General features: G+C 38.7%; 1 protein-coding gene across 3 annotated transcripts; it reads right to left on the bottom strand.

The window, feature by feature from the left end:
* Positions 1 to 1,582: 1,582 nt before the first annotated feature.
* On the bottom strand, positions 1,583 to 20,139 carry cracr2b (calcium release activated channel regulator 2B). Of its 3 annotated transcripts, none has more exons than XM_053512386.1 (18): positions 20,026 to 20,139; positions 12,589 to 12,815; positions 12,380 to 12,491; positions 11,132 to 11,225; positions 10,856 to 11,002; positions 10,661 to 10,751; positions 10,460 to 10,555; positions 10,181 to 10,368; positions 8,749 to 8,820; positions 8,148 to 8,202; positions 5,382 to 5,461; positions 4,652 to 4,760; positions 4,145 to 4,271; positions 3,945 to 4,026; positions 3,593 to 3,707; positions 3,338 to 3,445; positions 3,177 to 3,253; positions 1,583 to 3,059 (listed from the first exon to the last, which is right to left on the bottom strand). In XM_053512386.1, exons 2-18 carry the CDS (start codon positions 12,811 to 12,813, stop codon positions 2,969 to 2,971), a joined length of 1,869 nt encoding a protein of 622 aa, XP_053368361.1. In that variant the 5' UTR covers positions 12,814 to 12,815; positions 20,026 to 20,139; the 3' UTR covers positions 1,583 to 2,968. The 3 variants fall into 3 exon arrangements, with proteins under 3 accessions (XP_053368361.1, XP_053368360.1, XP_053368362.1); XM_053512385.1 differs by having other exon boundaries at positions 12,374 to 12,491; XM_053512387.1 differs by lacking the exons at positions 1,583 to 3,059; positions 3,177 to 3,253; positions 3,338 to 3,445; ... (3 more) ...; positions 4,652 to 4,760; positions 5,382 to 5,461 and having other exon boundaries at positions 5,804 to 8,202.
* Positions 20,140 to 20,657: the final 518 nt, after the last annotated feature.

Below are 20,657 nucleotides of genomic sequence, written 5' to 3' on the forward strand. Positions count from 1 at the left end.
GTTTGTTTTTTGGTTAACATTTTACAAGTTTATGGTTTGCTGCTCCTAACAGGACAGTCTGTTTTTCTCTAGTGTTGCGACGGCTGTGACACTCACAGATGGCCATAAAAGGTGAAGATGACGCTGCCTACTGTTACATTCAGTGAGGAACGCCTGTAATACATTTACAGTATTACCTAAAAGGTGAAGATGATGTTGCATACTATTACATTCAGTGAGGAAAGCCTGTGACATGCTCACAATATGACACAAAGGACACAATATGTCACTGAGGTTCCCTTCATCCTTTCTCGGCTTCTTTCATTTTATTGAGGTAACACTGTCAGGTCTGCATTACAACAGCACTGTTGCACCACAGCAGAAGTTGCCACCATTCCCTGCCAAATGCATACAATGTTAGCAACTTGTGTACATCCATACATTGTCTATACTGTATAGACACTGTATACAGTGACCACTGTCACTGTGGTCATGGATCCCATGCCAGGGAAAAGATAGGGTACCTCCAGGATGGGAGCCAACACATTGAACAGAACAACCACACACTCATTTAATCTTTTTTACACTACAAGCAATTTGGAAATGCCAATCATCATACACCGCATGTGAAGAAACCGGAGTTCCAGGAGGAAACCACTAAGCCAGCATGCTGCCTATAATAAACATTTGTATTATAAATTTGTATTTAATATCAATACCCTGTAACCACTTATATTTACTCTATAAGTATGTGTAATATGTTTGCTTTATCAAGCATTCCAAATCACAGAAAATATGGTACAATAAATAGTTATACTTAATATGTTTTTTGTAGATGATTTCCCACCAAAATTGTTTGCTACTTCGTAAAGTCATGTGACCAGGGGGTGTATGGCAGAGTTACAGGGACAATTTGATTCAGTGACACAAATTCATTTCAAAACTTTGAATCATTAATGTGAAAAAAATAACATTTGGTAAGAATAGTTATAGAAAGTTTATATAACAATAATAATAAAAGCAGAACTTACTTAAATGTTTATTGTATTTGTAAATAAAATTGAAAAAACTAAAATATTCTTTGGTTAAAAGTGATTAATTCCACTTCAAAGACTTGATTTAACATGTACTGTATGTAATTAACCTGAAGGTTGGATCATTGTGTTCTATAGTAGGGGTGAGGTGGAAGGGTTAGTCCAAGTGTAGTAAAACCAAATGAGAGTCATGAGAATGCATTGTACCAAATAATAGGAATGACTTAATTACCGTAGTTTTATTGTCAATAACGTGAGGGAAAAAGTTGTAATAATTGTGATGATTTTTCTTTTAAAAATGTCTGTTCATTAGTCTAGTACTTAAACATGTGTTTATTACATATCTGTCTCACAAAGGTAGTATTTCTGACGAAAATTTTTTTTTATATCGAAATCATTTAGTTTGGTTAAAGAAATGGCCATACTCCAAATCCCAAACAATTATTTACCCATAATATTTAATTTAACAAATGTAACGAACCAAACAAAAACACGAGCACTCGCTAATTTCTCAACTTAATTACATTTTATTTGTATAGTATACATTTTATAGTAGACATTGTCACAAAGCAGCTTTCCAGGAAAATGTAAACCTCAGATATAAATTTTTAATCCCTAATGAGCAAGATAACTAGCAGGGTACAAACATTTTCTATCCAATAATATCCATCACAGCATTAAAAAAAATACATTTAAAAGTTGAATAAGAAATCCTATCCCTAACCGTTACCCAAGGATCATTCAAGATAGAAAGTAATCTTCTTTAGTAATAAACATCTTAAAAGCAAAGATGCAAAACATTTTAGATAAGCATATTACATGACCACTAACAGATATCAATCTCACTAACTCACTCATTTACTCATCTTTATCTGCTTTATCTTGTATTCAGGGTCGCGGGGGGGCCTGCAGCCTATCCCAAGAGGCTTAGGGCACGAGGCAGGGCACACCCTGGGCAAGGTGCCAATCCATTGCAGGGCACACACACATACACACACTCATTCACACACTATGGGCGATTTGGGAATGCCAGTTAGCCTAATCTGCATGTCTTTGGACTATGGGAGGAAACCGGAGTACCTGGAGGAAACCCACCAAGCACAGGTAAAAAGTGCAAACTTCATTCATATACTGTAGAGACGGGAATCAAACCTGGATCCTAGAGGAGCAAGGCTATAGTGCTAACCACTGTACACCAACGTGCCACCACTAACAGGGATATCACATAAAATTATTCTTTTTCCCCAGGACTAGGTGTCTAACGATTAGGAGAGTTTAAAATTTTAATGATTCTTGCCTGTGTTCACAAACCTTCACCCCAGGACGTTAAGCGATTCTTATAGTTTTTACATAATGACTGACAGAAGGTATATCTCTACACAAACAAGCTTTCCGTACAGGACATACATTTTTTAAACAGATGTCCTTAACACCTTAATAAACATGCTTCTTATATAGGTTCTTTATACCTACAAATGATTATTGTACCTTGATCCAAAACAATAATACCATATAAAATACCAGTACAAAACCAATACTATATACCCATACCAACACTTTTTGCTTGCAGGTTCCTACATCCCACTGTATGTTAATATATAAATATTTACAGAGAATAATTTATGTAGACACATAAAGACTGGGCGTTGTACTGTAAATAAATGTGTATTCACTTCAGTGATTTATTATCTCACTATAGCAGACAGATATAACCGTGGTTTCTCAATGCCAGTGTAATTTTTGATCTGGGCAGAATATACAGAAAGAAAAATACAAGAATTGGGAAACACTGTCCAAAAAAGTTTGTCACAGATTGTTTTCCATTGATTTCATGTAGCATTATTGCAATGAGATGTTCTTCCTGATATGCTGCAGGCACTTTGACAGTGGTGTTGTGCCCATGTGACTGTGTTTAATGAGTGGCACAGCGTCACATGATGCTGCTCTCTCAGCACCTATGTGCAACAGTGCCCTCTTTGGCTTGAGCTGTCCAGAGTGTGAAGTACAGTCTCAATGTACTGTTTGTCTTGCTGGGACCCCATCAGTCTACATGCACAGAATACAGTGAGTGATCAGGTATGAAGATGACTTCACTCATATTTTTTTTTTACTTATTCAGCATAGCTCCATTATTCTATGTTAAATTTTACTCTGTTGTCTCACCTAGCCAGATGTGTCATAGCCTCGTGGATATTATGGCCACTTTTCGCGCTGCATTCAAAGAAATCAGTCTGGTACTCCTGGCACACAAAGACAAACTTGTCACCAGACAAATCTTAAAATAATGTTTAAACCAAACAGATAAGTCCTGACGTATTGACTACCTCAGCCAGCTTCTGTCCCTGTGTGGTGGTCACCTGTCTACCTTCCCCAACCTCCATATCCATCTTGTTGCCTAGCAGCATCACACATGCACCATCAGCCTTGTTTTTCTGCCGGGAGGGTGAATTCATATTAGAATGACCAATAGTAAGAGAAACAAGCTGTGGGGTTGTCCCATTTCACATCCACGTACTACTTCACCTGTGGGAAAGCAAACCACCTCAGAAAGGCTCGTTTGCATCACAAATTGGCCTCACCTGCACTTGGTCGAGCCAATCACGCACTGCCATGAACGAGGTGGTCTGACTGACATCATACATGACCAGGATCCCATCTGCTTTACGGTAGTATTGAGCTGTGATGCTGTGGAATCTGCAACAGAAGAAGCACTCAGTGTGTAATATTATATGGGTTTAAAAAAAAAAAGAGTTTAACTAACATCTGCCACCAAAGTGTTTCATAAATATGTGAAAAATGTGTGTGGCTATAAATATTGATTATAGTTGAACATACACGTGATAAATTGGGTATTATGCATTTTTGTTGACCACGAAATAGTAAAATGGCTGCTGAATATTATTTAAAAAAAATCTATTTACTTAGTCTTACCGCTCCTGTCCTGCCGTGTCCCAAAGCTGGAGAGCAATTTGGGTGGAGTCAATCACTAGACTTCTCACCTGGAAGTCCATTCCTGTCAAGCAAATGCAAATAATGCTTGGTATGGAGAGAAGCTATAAAATGCTACAGATCTAAACCTGATTTTAAACATATGTACATTAGCAGAGGATAAACCTGGCAATGTAGCTTACCTACAGTCGTGCTCATGTTATTAGGAAATTGTCCTTTGCAGTAGTGATGGATAAATGAGCTCTTGCCCACTCCTGAACTACCTAAAAACACAATCTTAAACACACGCTGTGGACCACTTACACTAACCTGAGGGAGACAGGAACAACCAAACACACACACACACACACACACACACACAAACACAGAGAAAAAGGTAAATTAGACCAAATGATTAAAGAAAAATACACACATGCGCGCACATACACACACACACACACACACACACAAACATATAAATAGAAAAAGGTAGATTAGGCTAAACGATTACAGAAAAATACACCAAAACATATGACTGCATGGTCACAAAGAAAGTTCTACAATGCAAATTGGTCACATTCTATATTTGCATCATACACGTGAGCCTAGCAAGCTTACATTTTGCTCTTCAAGCATTCAATCCTGGGCAGAAAAAGCATCATGATTAATCATATCTTTATAAATCGAGATGGCTTAAATCATCACAATACCGATTTGCAGTTTGAGTCCGCTTTCTGTTTGTTCTCAGAGAGTGTTAGTTCAGCCTCAGCAATTACATCAGGTGAGCTCTTTCTCATCTGCTCAACAAAACTGACCTGTCTTAAGAATTAACAAAAACAATAAATGTTAATTCAATGAAACACGTGTGTAACCCCTTAAATGTCTATGGCATGTCATTCTTCTTATTTATTACCCAGATATCTTATTTATTTCCTGCAAGTTTCACTACATTAATAACCAAATAATATGTTTACTAATAAAACATAAATACATTCTTTGAAGATTAATGGGTGTAATTAATAAATGTTACAAGCTAAATGACGCTCTGGTCTTACAAAAAGGTGTGTGGTTTACTGCATAAATAACTAGAAACAGAAAAAAAGCATCAAAGACTTGATTTCTTAAATGAATGTTAAAATCTTAGTTATAAATTATGCATCACTTAAGCTGAACTTAAGTAAGAGTAAAAGGCCTAAAAAATATCATATCATATATCATATATGTGTGTTCACAGATGATGAATGTGTTTAAAACCAGATAAATTATTTTAATGAATCAAATGTTTTATTCATAGTGTATAATGTAATTATTTTACTATGTTATCAAACACTATGTGAAACTTTATAATAAGTAGTTAGTTAAACATTGACACTAACCTAATGGGCCTCTTTCTCAGCATTCTATATGTTAAATACAACAATGTGGACTTTAGTGACCCACCTGCTGCCAGGCTTCTTGATCAGCATATAGTCTCCGATTATTGAGCCTTTCTTCTCTAAAGGTTTTGTCACCTCAGGTGTCTATGGAACAGTCCATAGGACATTTTGGCTTTAGAAGAAATTAAGAGCTCTATGTAAAGCATGCACAGAAATATTAAAATTAAACATTAAATTATCTTATTCTGTAAAAAGAAACATGTTTCTGTTGTAAAACAAAAATTAAAGTGCTTGTCTCTTGAGTCACAGCCTTGCTTCTATGTTTATTTAATGATGAGATGAGTGTTTGTGTGTGTGTGTGTGTGTATATATATATATATATATATATATATATATATATATGCACACACACACACAGTATGTTTGAGTATTGCATAATAAGGACACAGATCGTATTGTGTACAATCAGTAATGTATTTTATTGTGTACTTTGCTGGTGCTGGAAAACACACCCCTTTGTTCATAACCTGAAATTTTTTTCTCCATTATGTTCATGATCATGAGCACAAAAAAAACTGGTCACAAAAAAGACTAAACATACAGCGAACGTAATAAGTTAATCCAACTTTACACAAATGTACAACATAATCATATAAACATATACATTTTATACACAAAAGGATGTTGTGATAAATAGATTAGTTCTTGTGATGCGGAAAATTTCACAGCATGTAGACTTTCAACATTTTACTCAAAAATCATTTTCTGCACTTTTAAAATAGCCATTAAAGTAATTAAAATAGATCTCTGGTTATTGCATAATCTTTTATGAACCGATAACAAGTAACCAGGCAATTTTAAAAACATTAGAATATGCAGAAAATATGCCTTTTTGAGAAAATTGTCAGAATGTCCTTTTAGATGTGGGGAAAACATGGCAAAATTTGCTTCTAGAAAGAAAAAGAAAGGAAAATAAATCTGATTATAGAATTCAACTATAAAAGTGGTAATGCACAGCAATTGGAAACCTTCCACATTTTTATCTAGACATATTGCGTATATCAGATGATAAAAATCCCAAGGCCATGTCAGTTCCAGGTGATGGAAACAACAAAATATGAAAAGGTCCAAGAGGGAGAATATTTATGCAAGCCTCTGTAACTACAGCAAATGCTACAGACAGTTAGTCATCAGGCATCATAGCGGTGTTGCTAGTGCTAGCTAAAGGTGTGCTGAATTGCTATGGGGCTCAGACTAAAGTTGTGTGTACCGGTATGGTAAGTAATAACTGTAACATTATTTTATCTCACACAAATAATAGCAGCATGCACTGCTTTTCAACAGGTTACCTCCTGCACTGACATGTTAAATACCAAGTATGGCTGGTAATACAGCTTTGTTCAGTATCAAATGTTGACACTAATCTCTGATTCACTAATTTAATTAGATAGGTGGCGTTCTATGAGTGCCTACTAGATTTCCATGTCAGTTACATAATATGTACAACTGTAGCAATAGTTTGTTGAAGTGAAACTGTTACAACAATTACTATACAGTTACTATCCAGTTGTGATGAGTAACTTAATATTTGTCCTTGTGTCTGCAATGTTAGTTATTAAATATAAATGTATTCAGTAGAACAGTTGTACATCAGTATAGCTGAATATTTACAGTAGTTTTGTTTTTGTGATATTTAATATGCATGAAGTACACTGAGCAGTACAAACAGCCATAGGTATTCTCAGTATGATAAATATTTCAGAAAGGCATAAAATATATATTACTTTCTTATGTGTTTTTTCAACATGCCATTCCAGATTAAAATCTCCAATTAGCGATCGGGTGTATCCCAAAGGTGTTCGATGGGGTTGAGGCTGGGGCTCTGTGCAGTTTATAAACTGCTGCTTCGACAATCCATTGTCATGGAGTGCACAGGGGCTGATGGTCAAACTTTTGGCCATATAGTGCATCTCGTTACGTTGATCTCAGCTTTGGTTATCAGCAGTGTTCACATGAAGTATTACAGTATTTACTACTGTAGTACAAAAATACAATCATTTTAACACCACACCTATAAGCTACAGTTTCATGCCTTATTTGTTACATTTGCACGATCATAGAAAATTGCATAATGAGTAATTCTATATAATTAATAATCTAATATCATTTCTAATATTATTCACAGTCTGGATAAGTAATTTTTGAATGTGGAGCTGAGCTAAAGTAGAAATATTATGGGAAACTATTCTGCACTTTCTGTAACAGATACAATAAAAAAGGTAATTTTTGTTCATCTATAAAAGCAACATGTTAGGCCGCTATTCCAATTAAAAATCAACAAAATGGCCTTCAGGATCCACACAAAAAAAACCATCATATGGCTGTAAGTAATCATCATGACAGCTGTGTGTACATATTCTCATGGTTGTTCATTCATTTAGTTTAAGGCTTTCAGAATATGAATAATGCAGCGGAAATGTAATATCAAACTATTCACAATTCACTGGACTGGAATGTCTGAGGCCACATCTGAGTAAACATGAATTGTGAGGAATCTTCAGTAGTCATGGCTAACCCCTATTAGGACCGAAGCCCCGAGCACAACCACATGCAAAGGCAGAGAAAGCAAGTGAAGATTCGCTGGTTTCTGCTCATGCACAGTGCTGCCCACAGCTTCACACCAGTCAGAAGAAGGACCCGCGTATAAAACACCAGCACAGAGTCCAGTTCAGTATGGGTAGAAAGAGTACCCACCCCATACTGGGGTGTTTTGGCCACAGTTGCATTGCGGGTGAGATGCAAGAGGCATTAAGGATTGTCTTTGACTAACCCTCGTCTGATCCTGCTGTGCATCCTTCTCATCCCGAAGGCGCTTGTTCATGTCCCTGAAAAAGACGTGTGGAGATGAAGAGTTAAAAAAAATGAATGAATTCTGAAGTGCTATGAATAGAAATATTTTATAAATTGTATGATCTGGTTGGTCAGCTAAATTCTAGCAAAGCATTTTTTCTCTCTGTTTAGTGTGCTATGTGTTTAAAAAGTATTGATAAACCACTAAGGGCAAGATAATAACACCTTGATCACCCTCAGGATCCTTAAAAATATTCAGCTTTCAGATTTCATTTTTTTTACTTTTATTATTTCTTTTCTATTATATATTTAAAATAATAATAAAACATTTTATTGAATAAATTTCTGGTTGAAATTAATTATGCTCCATCTACCGTTTTTCTGAGGTATATTTCTGTCTTTTGACTTCCTCATTATTACTATTTCCAGTTTTACAGGTTGTTTGTGAGTGCACCACACTCCTGCCTTATCTCATATCTGATATCTCTCAAGAGCAAATAAACCTGAAATGGACAATGACCTGGAGACACACCCACAAGAAAGCTTCAAGTTATGCTATGCATGCATTCATGCCGTCTTACCTGAGCAGATCCAGCTGCCTCATCAGACTCTCTCTCTCTTTCTGCATGTTTCTGGAGACTTTCAGCACTTGCCTGGGGATAAACAACACCACACACATCACACACACAGTCAAACAAAGGCAAGATGTGGGCCTATTTAAATAAACTACAGTAATTCTCAGTAGTTTCATGAATCAAATATATCAGTCAAACACAGCCATGCCATTTTAAGACTTAAAAAAGCAGTTTTTTGCAGTTCCCTTTGCAATAATGTATTGGATGAAACTTGTATTTCCCGATCTCTGAACAGGAAGCAAACAAAAAAAAACGCCCCATAACTCGGAATTCCTACTGTATACAGTATATACACTATATTGACAAAAGTATTTGGCCTAACCTGTTAATTGTTAAATTCAGGTGATTAAATCAGGCCCTTTATCCCCAGTGAAGAGCAATCTTAATGCTTCAACATACCAAGACATCTTGGATAATGCTATGCCTCCAAATGTATGGTAGCAGTTTGGGGAAGACCTGCCCTCAACCCTATTAAGCACCTTCAGGATGAACTGGAACGAAGATTGCCAGGCTGGACCTTTTCGTCCAACACTAGTGCCAGACCTTATAAATGCTCTAGAGAATGAATGGGCACAATTTCCTACAGAAACACTCCAAAACCTTGTGGACGGCCTTTCAAGAAGAGTGGAAGCTGTTATATCGGAAAAAGGGGAACCAACTCCATATTAAAGTATGCGTATTCAGATACAAAGTCATTACAGGTTCGGGCAAATACCTTTGTCCATATAGTGCAAGCATGATGGGTGTTCAAGTCAAACTAGGACTTGTGATAAAATTTCTTGTGAATGAAGCATAAAACTGATTAACATTTACAGAAGACTTCAAGTACAGTCAAGTGACGAGACTCTTAGTCTCAGTAAAACATTTGAATGATGCAAATGTTTTATAGAAGCCTGTACAGTATGTGCGTGAATGACGACTGCAGGTGTTCCTGTGAATACTACAGTGCAATGCCTGATTCTTAAAAATTGATGGACAACTAGATGGCACTTTGCAGAAGAGACACCTCCATCTGTGGGAACTATACACACAATCATTCACGAACACCATGTGCACATTACAGGAACTGGGCTGGGAGTTATTGCAACACTCTGCGTACCGTCCTGACCTCACTTCAAGTGATTTCTATATCTTTGGGCCATTAAAAAAGTTTTTACTCTCACAAAACACAGTTGTGTTTTGTACAAGTCAAACCAGAACATTTTGTGTTCTGTTATTCTGCATGATCAATTCAAGTCCTGGTTTGACTTAAGTGGGCCTTATATTTGCTTTAGATTCATCAACATAAACACATATCGGCTTCTTAAGTCTATACCCTGAGAAGGTCAATATACATCGCTTATTATAATAGGCTGGCGAGCATGTTGCCACCTCTCACCTCTGTTTGCTCTCCTGCTGATCCATAAGTGTCTCCTGCATGATCTGCAGCTGGTTAAGTGCCTTCTGTAGCTCCTCCCGGCTCTCCTCTAACTGTTCCCGTAAATCTGCGTTAACAAGCTGTAGCCGTTGGTTCTGCCCGCGAGTGTTCGTCTGGTCCTGGCACAAAGCCTTGATCCTAGCCTCCAGCTACATGAAATCCCAGATAGAGGACGTTATTAAATAAGTTCCATGCAAAGAACTGAACCGAGTTTAAAGAAATGAATTATGAAGAGTTTACCTCTCTCTGCTTGGTCAGCGTAAACTCCAGCTCCTGCTCTCTCATCCTCAGCTCCTGCAGCACCTGCTCTCTCTTATCCCCCTGTCTCGCACTGTCCTTCAATGGAAAACCATCATCACCATTAGTATCGTACTGGTGAACGTACTCTCCATGTATGTCATTTATATACAGATTATTGACGTCATTTTCATTTGGACTTACCAGAGCGAGTCGCTTCTCTCGCTCTTCTCTGAGCTGGTTCTCGAGGTCTTCGTAAAGCGAGCGCACCACTCGGTCGTGGTCTTCTTCTCGTCTGTACGGGAGTCAACACACACACACACACACACACACAAACCTAGTACTACAACATGACATGGCATTCCTAGAAAACATTGCACAACTTCTACGTAAGCTGACCTGCGCAGCGTCTCTTCCAAATTGTCCCTCTCTCTCAGAGCGTCCTGAAGATGAGCCACGGCATGGGAGAGAATTTCCTCTAACACATTTAACATCTCAGGCCTGTCTTTCTGCAAATCACACCAAAGAGAACACAGCTCCCACTGACTACACACACACACACACACACACATACACACAAAATCATTACACACACTCGAATCCTAGTAAAATAGAAATAATTTAAAATGACAGTGTATTAGGAATGCTTGGTGAAGATGAGGGCTCAACACTCACTCTTTCAGAAGTTTATCTGCTCCAAGCTCTATAAGAATCTGCGTGAATTTGAGTTCTGCTGGATCTTTCTCCTCACACTCTTCTACCAGCTCACCTGATGATGAAGGATGGGTTCAATGAATATCCTGTTAACTGATCTATCTGTGCCAAAACATTACGCGTATTAGGTTTGGCTCAACAGGAACCAATCAACTCTTGGCAACCTCACTATGCTAACAATATTAAATAGGTGTCAGAGGTGGTTGATAATCACCTGACCAAAAATAAATAAATTGACCAACCTATACTGACTAATACGCCCATTCCACTAAGCCGGATTTGCGCAAGTTTACATCCTTACAACCTCTTTTGGGCTCGGTGTGAATTCTGTCGTGTCGGGAGGAAATTTGGAGCATGTTAAAAAATTCAGGTTGGTGCCTCCCGACATTAATGTCTTGGTAACACCGTGGTATCGATTCTTAAGCATTGGTATCGATTCTTAAGCATTGGAATTGTATGGTAACACTAACCATACACCTTACCCTAAATGGCTCAGGTTCTGTATATTCTAGGAGGACATAAAAAATGACAACGTCTGCATCGAGTTTAAAATTTTTTAGGACAGATATAACACTGTTAAATTCCTTAACAGCTTGTTTTCATGTCTTTATGAATTTGTTTAAATCGTTAACGACTTAACAATTTAAACGAGCACCTCTCCAACTCTTAACCAGCCTGACATTACTGAGACAGAGAGAGAGAGAGAGAGAACAAGAAATCATTAATTTGGTAATCATTAAAACGGTACCGACCGCATGACTCTGGAGCCGTCAAGAGAGACATTGACAAATTTGTCTTAGTGGAATGATATAAGAAACTGCTGTTTCAGAATTCAGTGTGGATAAACTTTTTTCTGCATGGGAGAATCATCAGAATTGCATGACTATGCATGCAAGCAGCTTAGAGGGAAGAGTTGTAGTGTGATGATAAATCCTGCTAAAGTGCTCCTTTTTAGATATTGTATATGGTCAAAAAACTGTATATGCTTTTTAACATAAACAAGTTTTAATTATTAGTAGCTATTGGTACGACTTTGTACTGCATCTTGAAATGTATCTATTTTATCTATCTATTTATTTAAATGTTTAGTTTTTTACCTCCTCAGTATGAAATTATTTACACAATACATAAATATTTCATAGAAAGTTTCCACAGCACATAAAATTTTTTTTTTTACTACTGCTAATTTATTACTACACAAACCCAAACCTAGGCCTGTGTGGAACTCCAGAGGTGTAAGAAAGCCGTTTCTGTCACGATCCAAACTCTCAAACACAGACTCCAGCTGCTCCGGGGTCAGAGGCACCTCTCCGTGTAACCGCTGACATACACAAACATAAAACGCTTTTATGAAAGCAATGCATTTTCCATAAAAACAAAGCTTTAACTCCAAATCTATTTAATGTATTTGTGCAAACCTGCAAGTCTCTCTTGGTGATGAAACCCTTGTTTTCTTTATCGCAAAGCCTGAACAGGTCTTTGGCTTTCCTCATTGTGTTCTCTGGGGACTTGATGGCTGCTGTGTCGGGTGAATGTCGTACCTTCCTTCCTGAGGTTGGTGTCCTAATTCGTGGGCTACGAGGAGGGGCCTGGCCACTGCCCTGACCCTCGAGCACCTCTCCATCTCTTAACCAGCCTGACATTACTAAGACAGAGATAGAGAGAGAGAGAACAAGTAATCATTAATTTGGTCATTCAATAAACATTAAACTTTTATTGGTATTATGTATGTGAGTTAATAATTTAACAGGGGATTTAGTAAATTAGTAGCTTGCTTCATTCAAACAATTGCCGTTTTCAGCAGAAAAGCATACAGAGTTTAGAAACCTTCATCAGCAGGCTAATAGGAAAACAACAAATAAATACGTTTGTACTAAATTATACTATAAGTCATGGCTATAGAATAATTGTGAGATTTCTCTTCTTATCCCCTAAAATTCTACAGCTTCTGAGCTCATTTACCACCATTTACCACTCTCATAAAATACAGTGCAGATGTAGATGAAAGACTGCTGACATTAAAGTTCAGAATGCAATTCAGTTACATGATACAGTTCCTCTAAGCAACGGTGGAGACCTGGCATTAATGACCTGCGTGATGACTAACATGACAATGTGGAAGATGGTATTATCGTAAAAAGCTGAAGCAGGAGGTAAGAGAATTGGACTCGAGAAATACAGTGGGGAAAGAAGTATTTAGTCAGCCAACAATTGTGCACGTTCTCCGACTTAAAAGATGAGAGAGGCCTGTAATTTTCATTATAGGTATACCTCAACTATGAGAGACAAAATAAGAAAAAAATACAGAAATTCACATGACAGAGGTCAAAGGTTTTCATACACTGTTGCTGGTATTTTGGCCCATTCCTCCATGCAGATCTCCTCTAGAGCAGTGATGTTTCAGGACTGTCGCTGGGCAACACAGACTTTTAACTCCTTCCAAAGATTTTCTATGGCGTTGAGATCTGAAGACTGGCGAGGCCACTCCAGGACCTTAAAATGCTTCTTAAGAAGCCACTCCTTCGTTGCCCGGGTGGTGTGTCATTGTCATGCTAAGAGACCCAGCCACGTTTCATCTTCAATGCCCTTGCTGATGGAAGAAGGTTTTCACTCAAAATCTCACGATACATGGCCCCATTCATTCTTTCCTTTACACGGATCAGTCCTGCTGGACCCTTTGCAGAAAAACAGCCCCAAAGCATGATGTTTCCACCCCCATGCTTCACAGTATGTATGGTGTTCTTTGGATGCAACTCAGCATTTTTTCTCCTATTTTCTATTTTGGTTTCATCTGACAATATGACATTCTCCCAATCCTCTTCTGGATCATCCATATGCTCCCTAGCAAACTTCAGATGGACCTGGACATGTACTGGCTTAAGCAGGGGGACATGTCTGGCACTGCAAGATTCGAGTCCCTGGTGGCGCAGTGTGTTACTGATGGTAGCCTTTGTTACTTTGGTCCCAGCTCTCTGCAGGTCATTCACTAGGTCCCCTCGTGTGGTTCTGGGATTTTTGCTCACAGTTCTTGTGATCAATTTCACCCCACGGGGTGCCCCAGATCGAGGGAGATTGTCAGTGGTCTTGTATGTCTTCCATTTTCTAATAATTGCTCCCACAGTTGATTTTTTTCACACCAAGCTGCTTACCTATTGCAGATTCAGTCTTCCCAGCCTAGTGCAAGTCTACAAGTTTGTTTCTGGTGTCCTTTGACAGCTCTTTGGTCTTGGCCATAGTGGAGTTTGGAGTGTGAAGTTCAAACAGATGCCATTAATACAGGTAATGAGTGGAGGACAGAGGAGCCGCTTAAAGAAGAAGTTACAGGTCTGTAAAAGCCAGAAATCTTGCTTGTTTGTAGGTGACCAAATACTTATTTTACCGAGGAATTTACCAATAAATTAATAAAAAATCCTAAAATGTGATTTTTTTTTTTCCCCCTTATTTTGTCCCTCATAGTTGAGGTATACCTATGATGAAAATTACAGGCCTCTCATCTTTTTAAGTGGGAGAACTTGCACAATTGGTGGCTGACTAAGTACTTTTTTCCCCCACTGTATAGCGCTTTCTATAGAAGAAACGTGAGAAGTAACCTACTTTCTGATATCCAACTAGAAACAAACTAAGAATGTGAAATTCCTATTAAGAAGTCTCCTTAACTTCAGCATATGATGTCATATTAAAATGGTTAAATGGACTGCTCCATTTCACTATTTTAAAGTAGATAACCTGCTTCAAGGGCCCAACAGGGATAACTATGTGGTTGTGAAATTTGAACCTGGGACCTTCATAAACCGTAGCCCAATGCTTTATTCAATGAGCTACCCCAGACCTACCAAAGATCCCTATGGACGTCTTGCAGATTGGCAAATTGTTAAAAGCCCTATATAAAAAGGTTGGCGGCACAGTAAATTGAAATGAATGATCCCTAAAAACTTTCACGGGTGTAACACCAATATTAATATTACCCTGATGTAATACTATTGACAGATCTATTAATGTCCCAGTATACTGTTTATTCTTTCAGAACACTGCTGAGATGTTTTCTGGACTAAACCAGGATCTGCATTACTAAGATAAGACCTCATCGTATGATTACACAAAGCAATGGGCTCAAAACCCTAAACAAACTGAAACAGGATCCTTTCTTTATCAGCAGTAAAAGAAATAAAAACGACATGCAAACAGACATAAACCTCTTCAAATAACTGTGGGTATTTTCTGCGACGGTCCACCAGCGTGCTAAAGGGTCAAAATTTCGCCTTTGCTGTTTGAACTAATATGTCACGGAGCTCGGCCCATAGTAAATATTAATGTGTAAATACTGTAGAGTCAAAACACGTGTTGAAATAACGTGAAGCCCCTGTAGCACTAGCTAATTCATAAACACTATCGTTATCATGTTTAAATGAAACTGAAAAACTAATCAATTGTGTGTTTCCCACAGTGTTTCCTAACAGGGGAAAACAGCTGGGGATTTCCCAACGTGCCACATAACAACACTCACACCACTAATCAAATGGAGCACTTCATACGCTCCATGAGCACACATTCTCTTTAATTTTCCTTTCTTTGGGTTACTCAGTGCCTCTCTCAGAGCTCCAGGATATTCAATACCTCAGAAGGATGGTCATGTGATGGGACTGTGTGTGTGTGTGTGTGTAAATGTGTGTGTGTAAGCTGTGTGCAAGCTGGGAGTGGACAGAGAAACAAAGCAAGATGCAAATAAAGCATTTACCCAAGTTTGCATCAGGCACTGTCCATTAGAGCTAGCAGCAATCACAGCCTGAATGAAGTGCTGGCGTGAATAAAACATTCTATTACATTCATCTGGAAGTCATAATTCGTTATTTCACCTCTTAGTTTAAACACTCCAATTCAGAAGGTTGAGGATGAATGATGTCATATCAAAATGGCTGCTCCATTTCACAACTTTAAAGTAGATAAAATCTACCACAATAATAAAACATTAAGAAATCATGAACTGATTATCATTAATGCAAACTAACTAACTAGTGGATAAGAAAAACATGTGCACATGATTTTATTTCCCCACATTTTGTAAGTTAGATGTGCATATCCTAAAAATTACATAATTCGCTTTCATAACTCAAAACACCCCTTAACTTGTAACCTCCACTTAACTCAAGGAGCAATACAGTAAAAGGGTTCGTACTAGGGCTGCAACTAACAATTATTTCAATATATAATAATAATAATAAAATTTAAAAAACACCAACGGAATCACTGCTGTAAAGTAAAAATAAAACAAATTAACCTGCACTTTACCTTTGAAAAGAATCGCGACAGAGCAGTGTTTCTGTGTAGAGCTGAAAGAAAGAGTGTGTGTGTGTGTGTGTGTGTGTGTGTTTAGGAGGGGTGGGAGGGGTCTATGTGTCTGTGTGTGTGCGGCACTGTGTCCAATAAAACGCGCACGCATTCACACACAAACACACACACACACACACACACACACATACCCAACAGGCAAAGAGCAGCCTAAGCCTTGAGCAGAAAGAGAACATGGATTTTTAACGTCTCTAATGAGACTTGCTTTTGCTTTACTTGTGTGCTGTACACACACGCATACAGACACAAAATAAAATATGTTTTTCGCGCTCACACGTGGTCACAGTAAACAGTAAACTGTAAACAGTACACGCGTGCACGAATGTTGATCATACCAGTAAGAGACAAATTTTTTGATTATACCAGTAAGAGACCCAGCAGCCTTGCCCATTTATCTTTCCTCTACTTCCACTCGGTTTTTAAAATTTTTTACTCCGCCCTGTCTATGAGACGCCGAACTTTGCTAGCATCAGTGCGCGAGACCGAGTGTGTTCACTCCGCTCCGTGCTCAACTAAAGTTTTTTTTAATAATCAAATGTCTCCGCGTCGCGCAACACAACAAATCAATTATGAAATTTCTTGCCAACGCTTTTAGTAATCGATATTTAGGCTGTTCACTTCGCTCCAGTCCTGATTTTACGCCTATTAAAGGAGTTCCTGGAAACCCAGCGTTTTAGACGTGAAGCAGGCAGTCGAATCGTGACTTTGTCGTACTAAGAAAGTTTTTTACCTTCATGGTATCCAAGCACTAGTGAAACACTGGTTTAGTTTAGTTTTAGTGAATTAGTGAAGAGGGGGATAACATAAGGGGTAGCGAATAATTATTCCTATAATTGTGTTCCGACAATCAAAAGTCCCAGTTTGACTCGAACGCCCTTTGTATAACACTCCTGTATCTATAACTCACAGCTTCAGGGTCCTCGGCTGCTCAGATTATTGTCTGCACAGATTTTGTGTATGTCTGAATCGGTTTCTGTGGGTTCTCTAGTAACCCCCCCCCCAAAAAAAAAGCAAGCCAGCAAGTAAACTGGATATAGTAAACTTCTCCAGATATGAATGAGTGTGTAAATATGTCGGTGTGCCCTGCACCCTGTTGTGATGAACTGGTTTCCCATCCAGGATGTATTCTAACCTCACACCTAATGTTCACTTACTCTGAGCAGGATAAAGAGCATAGTCAAAGTGATACTAATGGAGAAGCCTTTACACAGATTGCACACGTCACACATCAAACATATAACATTGCATATTTGAATAGGTTTAATCAATAATTCTGGTTAATGCTTCAACAAAAAGACATGATGATTATTAATGAATAGATATCACGCTGGCTTTCTTTATTTCATACGGTTATAATCGTCTCCGGTTACAGAGAGCACTATAATAAGAGAATAATATTTGCTCAGTTGAATAACCAAGATGAAGTTTGGCAATCATTCCACTGGATTCTGTTATGGATTAGGCTACATAAAAGGAAATAAAACCTTAATCATTCAGGTAGAAAATGTACAGGACAAAAAAAGGATATTCATTACATTCTGTGTAAGAAGGTTTATTATAATGCTACCTTCTGTGGGAGGAAAAGGGGTGGGTTTTAGCTCACAGTCACAAGACACTAATGGAAAACCCACCCACTGCACACACTGAAGGTGGAGAGGAGAGCAGTAGAAATTTCACATTTGCTTAGCACACAGCGTCAACATTGACTCTTAAGGTGGATGAGCTACAACACCCAAAGACAAGAGGTTCAGGTTCGACTCGTGACAGCATGAAATCTGAGGCTATCATGGGCACACACTTACTCACCCAAATCACATGATCTTTTTTCCAGCCAAACTGTCCAGTTTGGAGGAGTCTGTACCTGGGATAGACTCAGAATCCTGCTCTTGGCTGACAGGAGCAGAACCTGATGTGGTTGAAGGCTGATACAGCCGATCCGCCTCAAGGTTTATTGTGTTGTGTGAGCTGGAATGCTGACTGCCCCCCAGGCCAATATAAGCTGACCTCACCAATGCCCTTAGCAGACTAAACCTAAATCCCTACAGCGCCACGCCACAATCTATGCGGAAAGACTTCCCAGAAAAAAACTCCATACGTGTACGGCAGCTGATGGTCAGGTGTTCGCATACCGTTGGCTGTAGAGTGTGATCATATGAGTGTGTGTATCCATTTCCTACCTGTTTGAACAGACATACTGTATATCTATTAGGAGACCGACAGTATGAGAGCAAATTGCAGTGAATAGTCAGACATGGCTTGTGTGTTTAAAACATGCCCATTCGTAATTATAAAGATGCTAAGGGAAATGTTAAGGTAAATGGGATTGAAATAGAAAAATTTAAAAAGAATCATGACATTAGTCTTTCTGCTGCTCCCGTTGAGAGGTCGCCCAGCGGACCAACTGATCTGCATACCACTTGGCACAGGTTTTACAACAGAGGGCCTTCCTGACAACGCCCATGGACAACGCAACTCTCTCATTTTATCCGGGCGTGGGACATTGGGATGGGGTTTGAGAATTGGCTGGGAATCGAACCTGGGGCATCGGCATGGCAGGAGAGAAACTTATTGTCACAATGGAAATTAAAAAAGACAAATTACGCAATAGGACAAGACATATTAAATAATTTGTATTATTATTATTAGTAGTAGTAGTTGCATTAGTAATAATAATAATAAACTGCCTAAATAAAAAAAAATGTAACTTATCTGAAAGTATCTCACATGCTACTCCACTTGATGTCAACCTTTCTTAATTTTTTTTTGTGTGTCGTGCTGTTTCGTCTTGTCATTTGTTTTGTTCGGGAAGCTCTGTCACTAAAACAAATTCCTTGTACGTGCAAGCGTACTTGGCAATAAAACTCTTTCTGATTCTGATTCTTCTTCTTCTAATAATAATAATAATAATAATAATACCATTATAAGGACAAGTCTATTTCCCTGTGCGGCTCTGAAGGTTAAGTAAATACTAGAGTCCACATGAGAGTGAACAGCAAGGTTAATCTGAAACTGAACTTACACCAGAAAAGTGTAGATCAGTAAAAGGAGGAAGAATTTTCCCAAATGTTTAATCCTATACAGTTATGCATCAAGGACAGGACATATACACATGATATTAATGGTTTATTGGACACAAACCCCAGAGCAGTTCTCCTGCTCATAAATAAAGTACACCTGAAATGTTTATCTACTGTATAATAACTCCACCTGTACAGCCTGAGCTGCTCACCTTCACTCAACAAACACAATCCAGCTGAAGAAGCAGACAGAACAGCCAGGCAGCGAGACTCTATCAGCCCATCTATCAGGTATAAGGAGTACAGTATAGACATTTCCCTGACACTGTGTGCGCGCGCGCGCGGGCGCGTGTGTGTGTACAGTACACAGTCTACCTACTGTACAGACAAGTCATAATTCATAATTCACACATTCCATGACCAGTCGAGTCGAGTACAATTTCTATCTCGTTCATTAAGGACATGTTTCTACGAAACAGCGGTGTAACTCACCTGTCTTGGAGTTCTGCTGCTCTCCAGCCGACACCGTGTCACGAAGTGCCGTCACTCCGTCCCATCTTAAGTCCCGTGTGCCGCGCTACTACTGACTCAGCTCTTCCGCTCCTCCGCCACTAGAGGGGAGTAAACTCCACTTACCGTAATTTGTCACATACACGCGCATCATTTACATCTCATACAGTGAATATTACTGCTGCGTTCTTACTCACTCACTCATCGTCCATACCGATTAAACCTGAAGCCTATTCCCAGGAGATTTACGGCACGGGGCGGGGTACACCCTGGTGCCAATCCATCACAGGGCACACACATTCACACACATACTGTACATGCTCATTCACATACCATGGGCAATTTGGGAACGCCAATTAGCCTAATCTGAATGATCGTCACCAAGCTTGGGAGAAAACATGCAAAGTAAAATCTTTCTTTTGTTTTGTTAACTGTGCATTTACAATATTAGTTTTTACACTTGCACCTCCAGGGTCCGGGTTCAAATCCCGCCTTGCGTCTATGTGCATGTAGTAGGCATGTTTTCCTCTGGGTACTCTGGTTTCCTCCCACAATAGAATAAAGACATGCAGATTAGGTGTTAAAACTGATGTTTAATTCACTCACTCACTCAC

The sequence above is a fragment of the Clarias gariepinus genome, chromosome 2, assembly GCF_024256425.1.
Source record: "Clarias gariepinus isolate MV-2021 ecotype Netherlands chromosome 2, CGAR_prim_01v2, whole genome shotgun sequence".
In the NCBI taxonomy this organism is placed as follows: Eukaryota; Metazoa; Chordata; class Actinopteri; order Siluriformes; family Clariidae; genus Clarias; species Clarias gariepinus.

What these genes read in the sequence shown, in the direction of transcription:
- cracr2b (XM_053512385.1), bottom strand. Translation starts at nt 12,813, where the DNA reads ATGTCAGGCTGGTTAAGAGATGGAGAGGTGCTCGAGGGTCAGGGCAGT. An exon ending in ATTGGCTCGACCAAGTGCAG is followed by an intron (nt 3,446 to 3,592) that starts GTGAGGCCAATT and finishes CCCTCCCGGCAG; the next exon opens with AAAAACAAGGCTGATGGTGC. An exon ending in GCTATGACACATCTGGCTAG is followed by an intron (nt 3,060 to 3,176) that starts GTGAGACAACAG and finishes CTGTGCATGTAG; the next exon opens with ACTGATGGGGTCCCAGCAAG.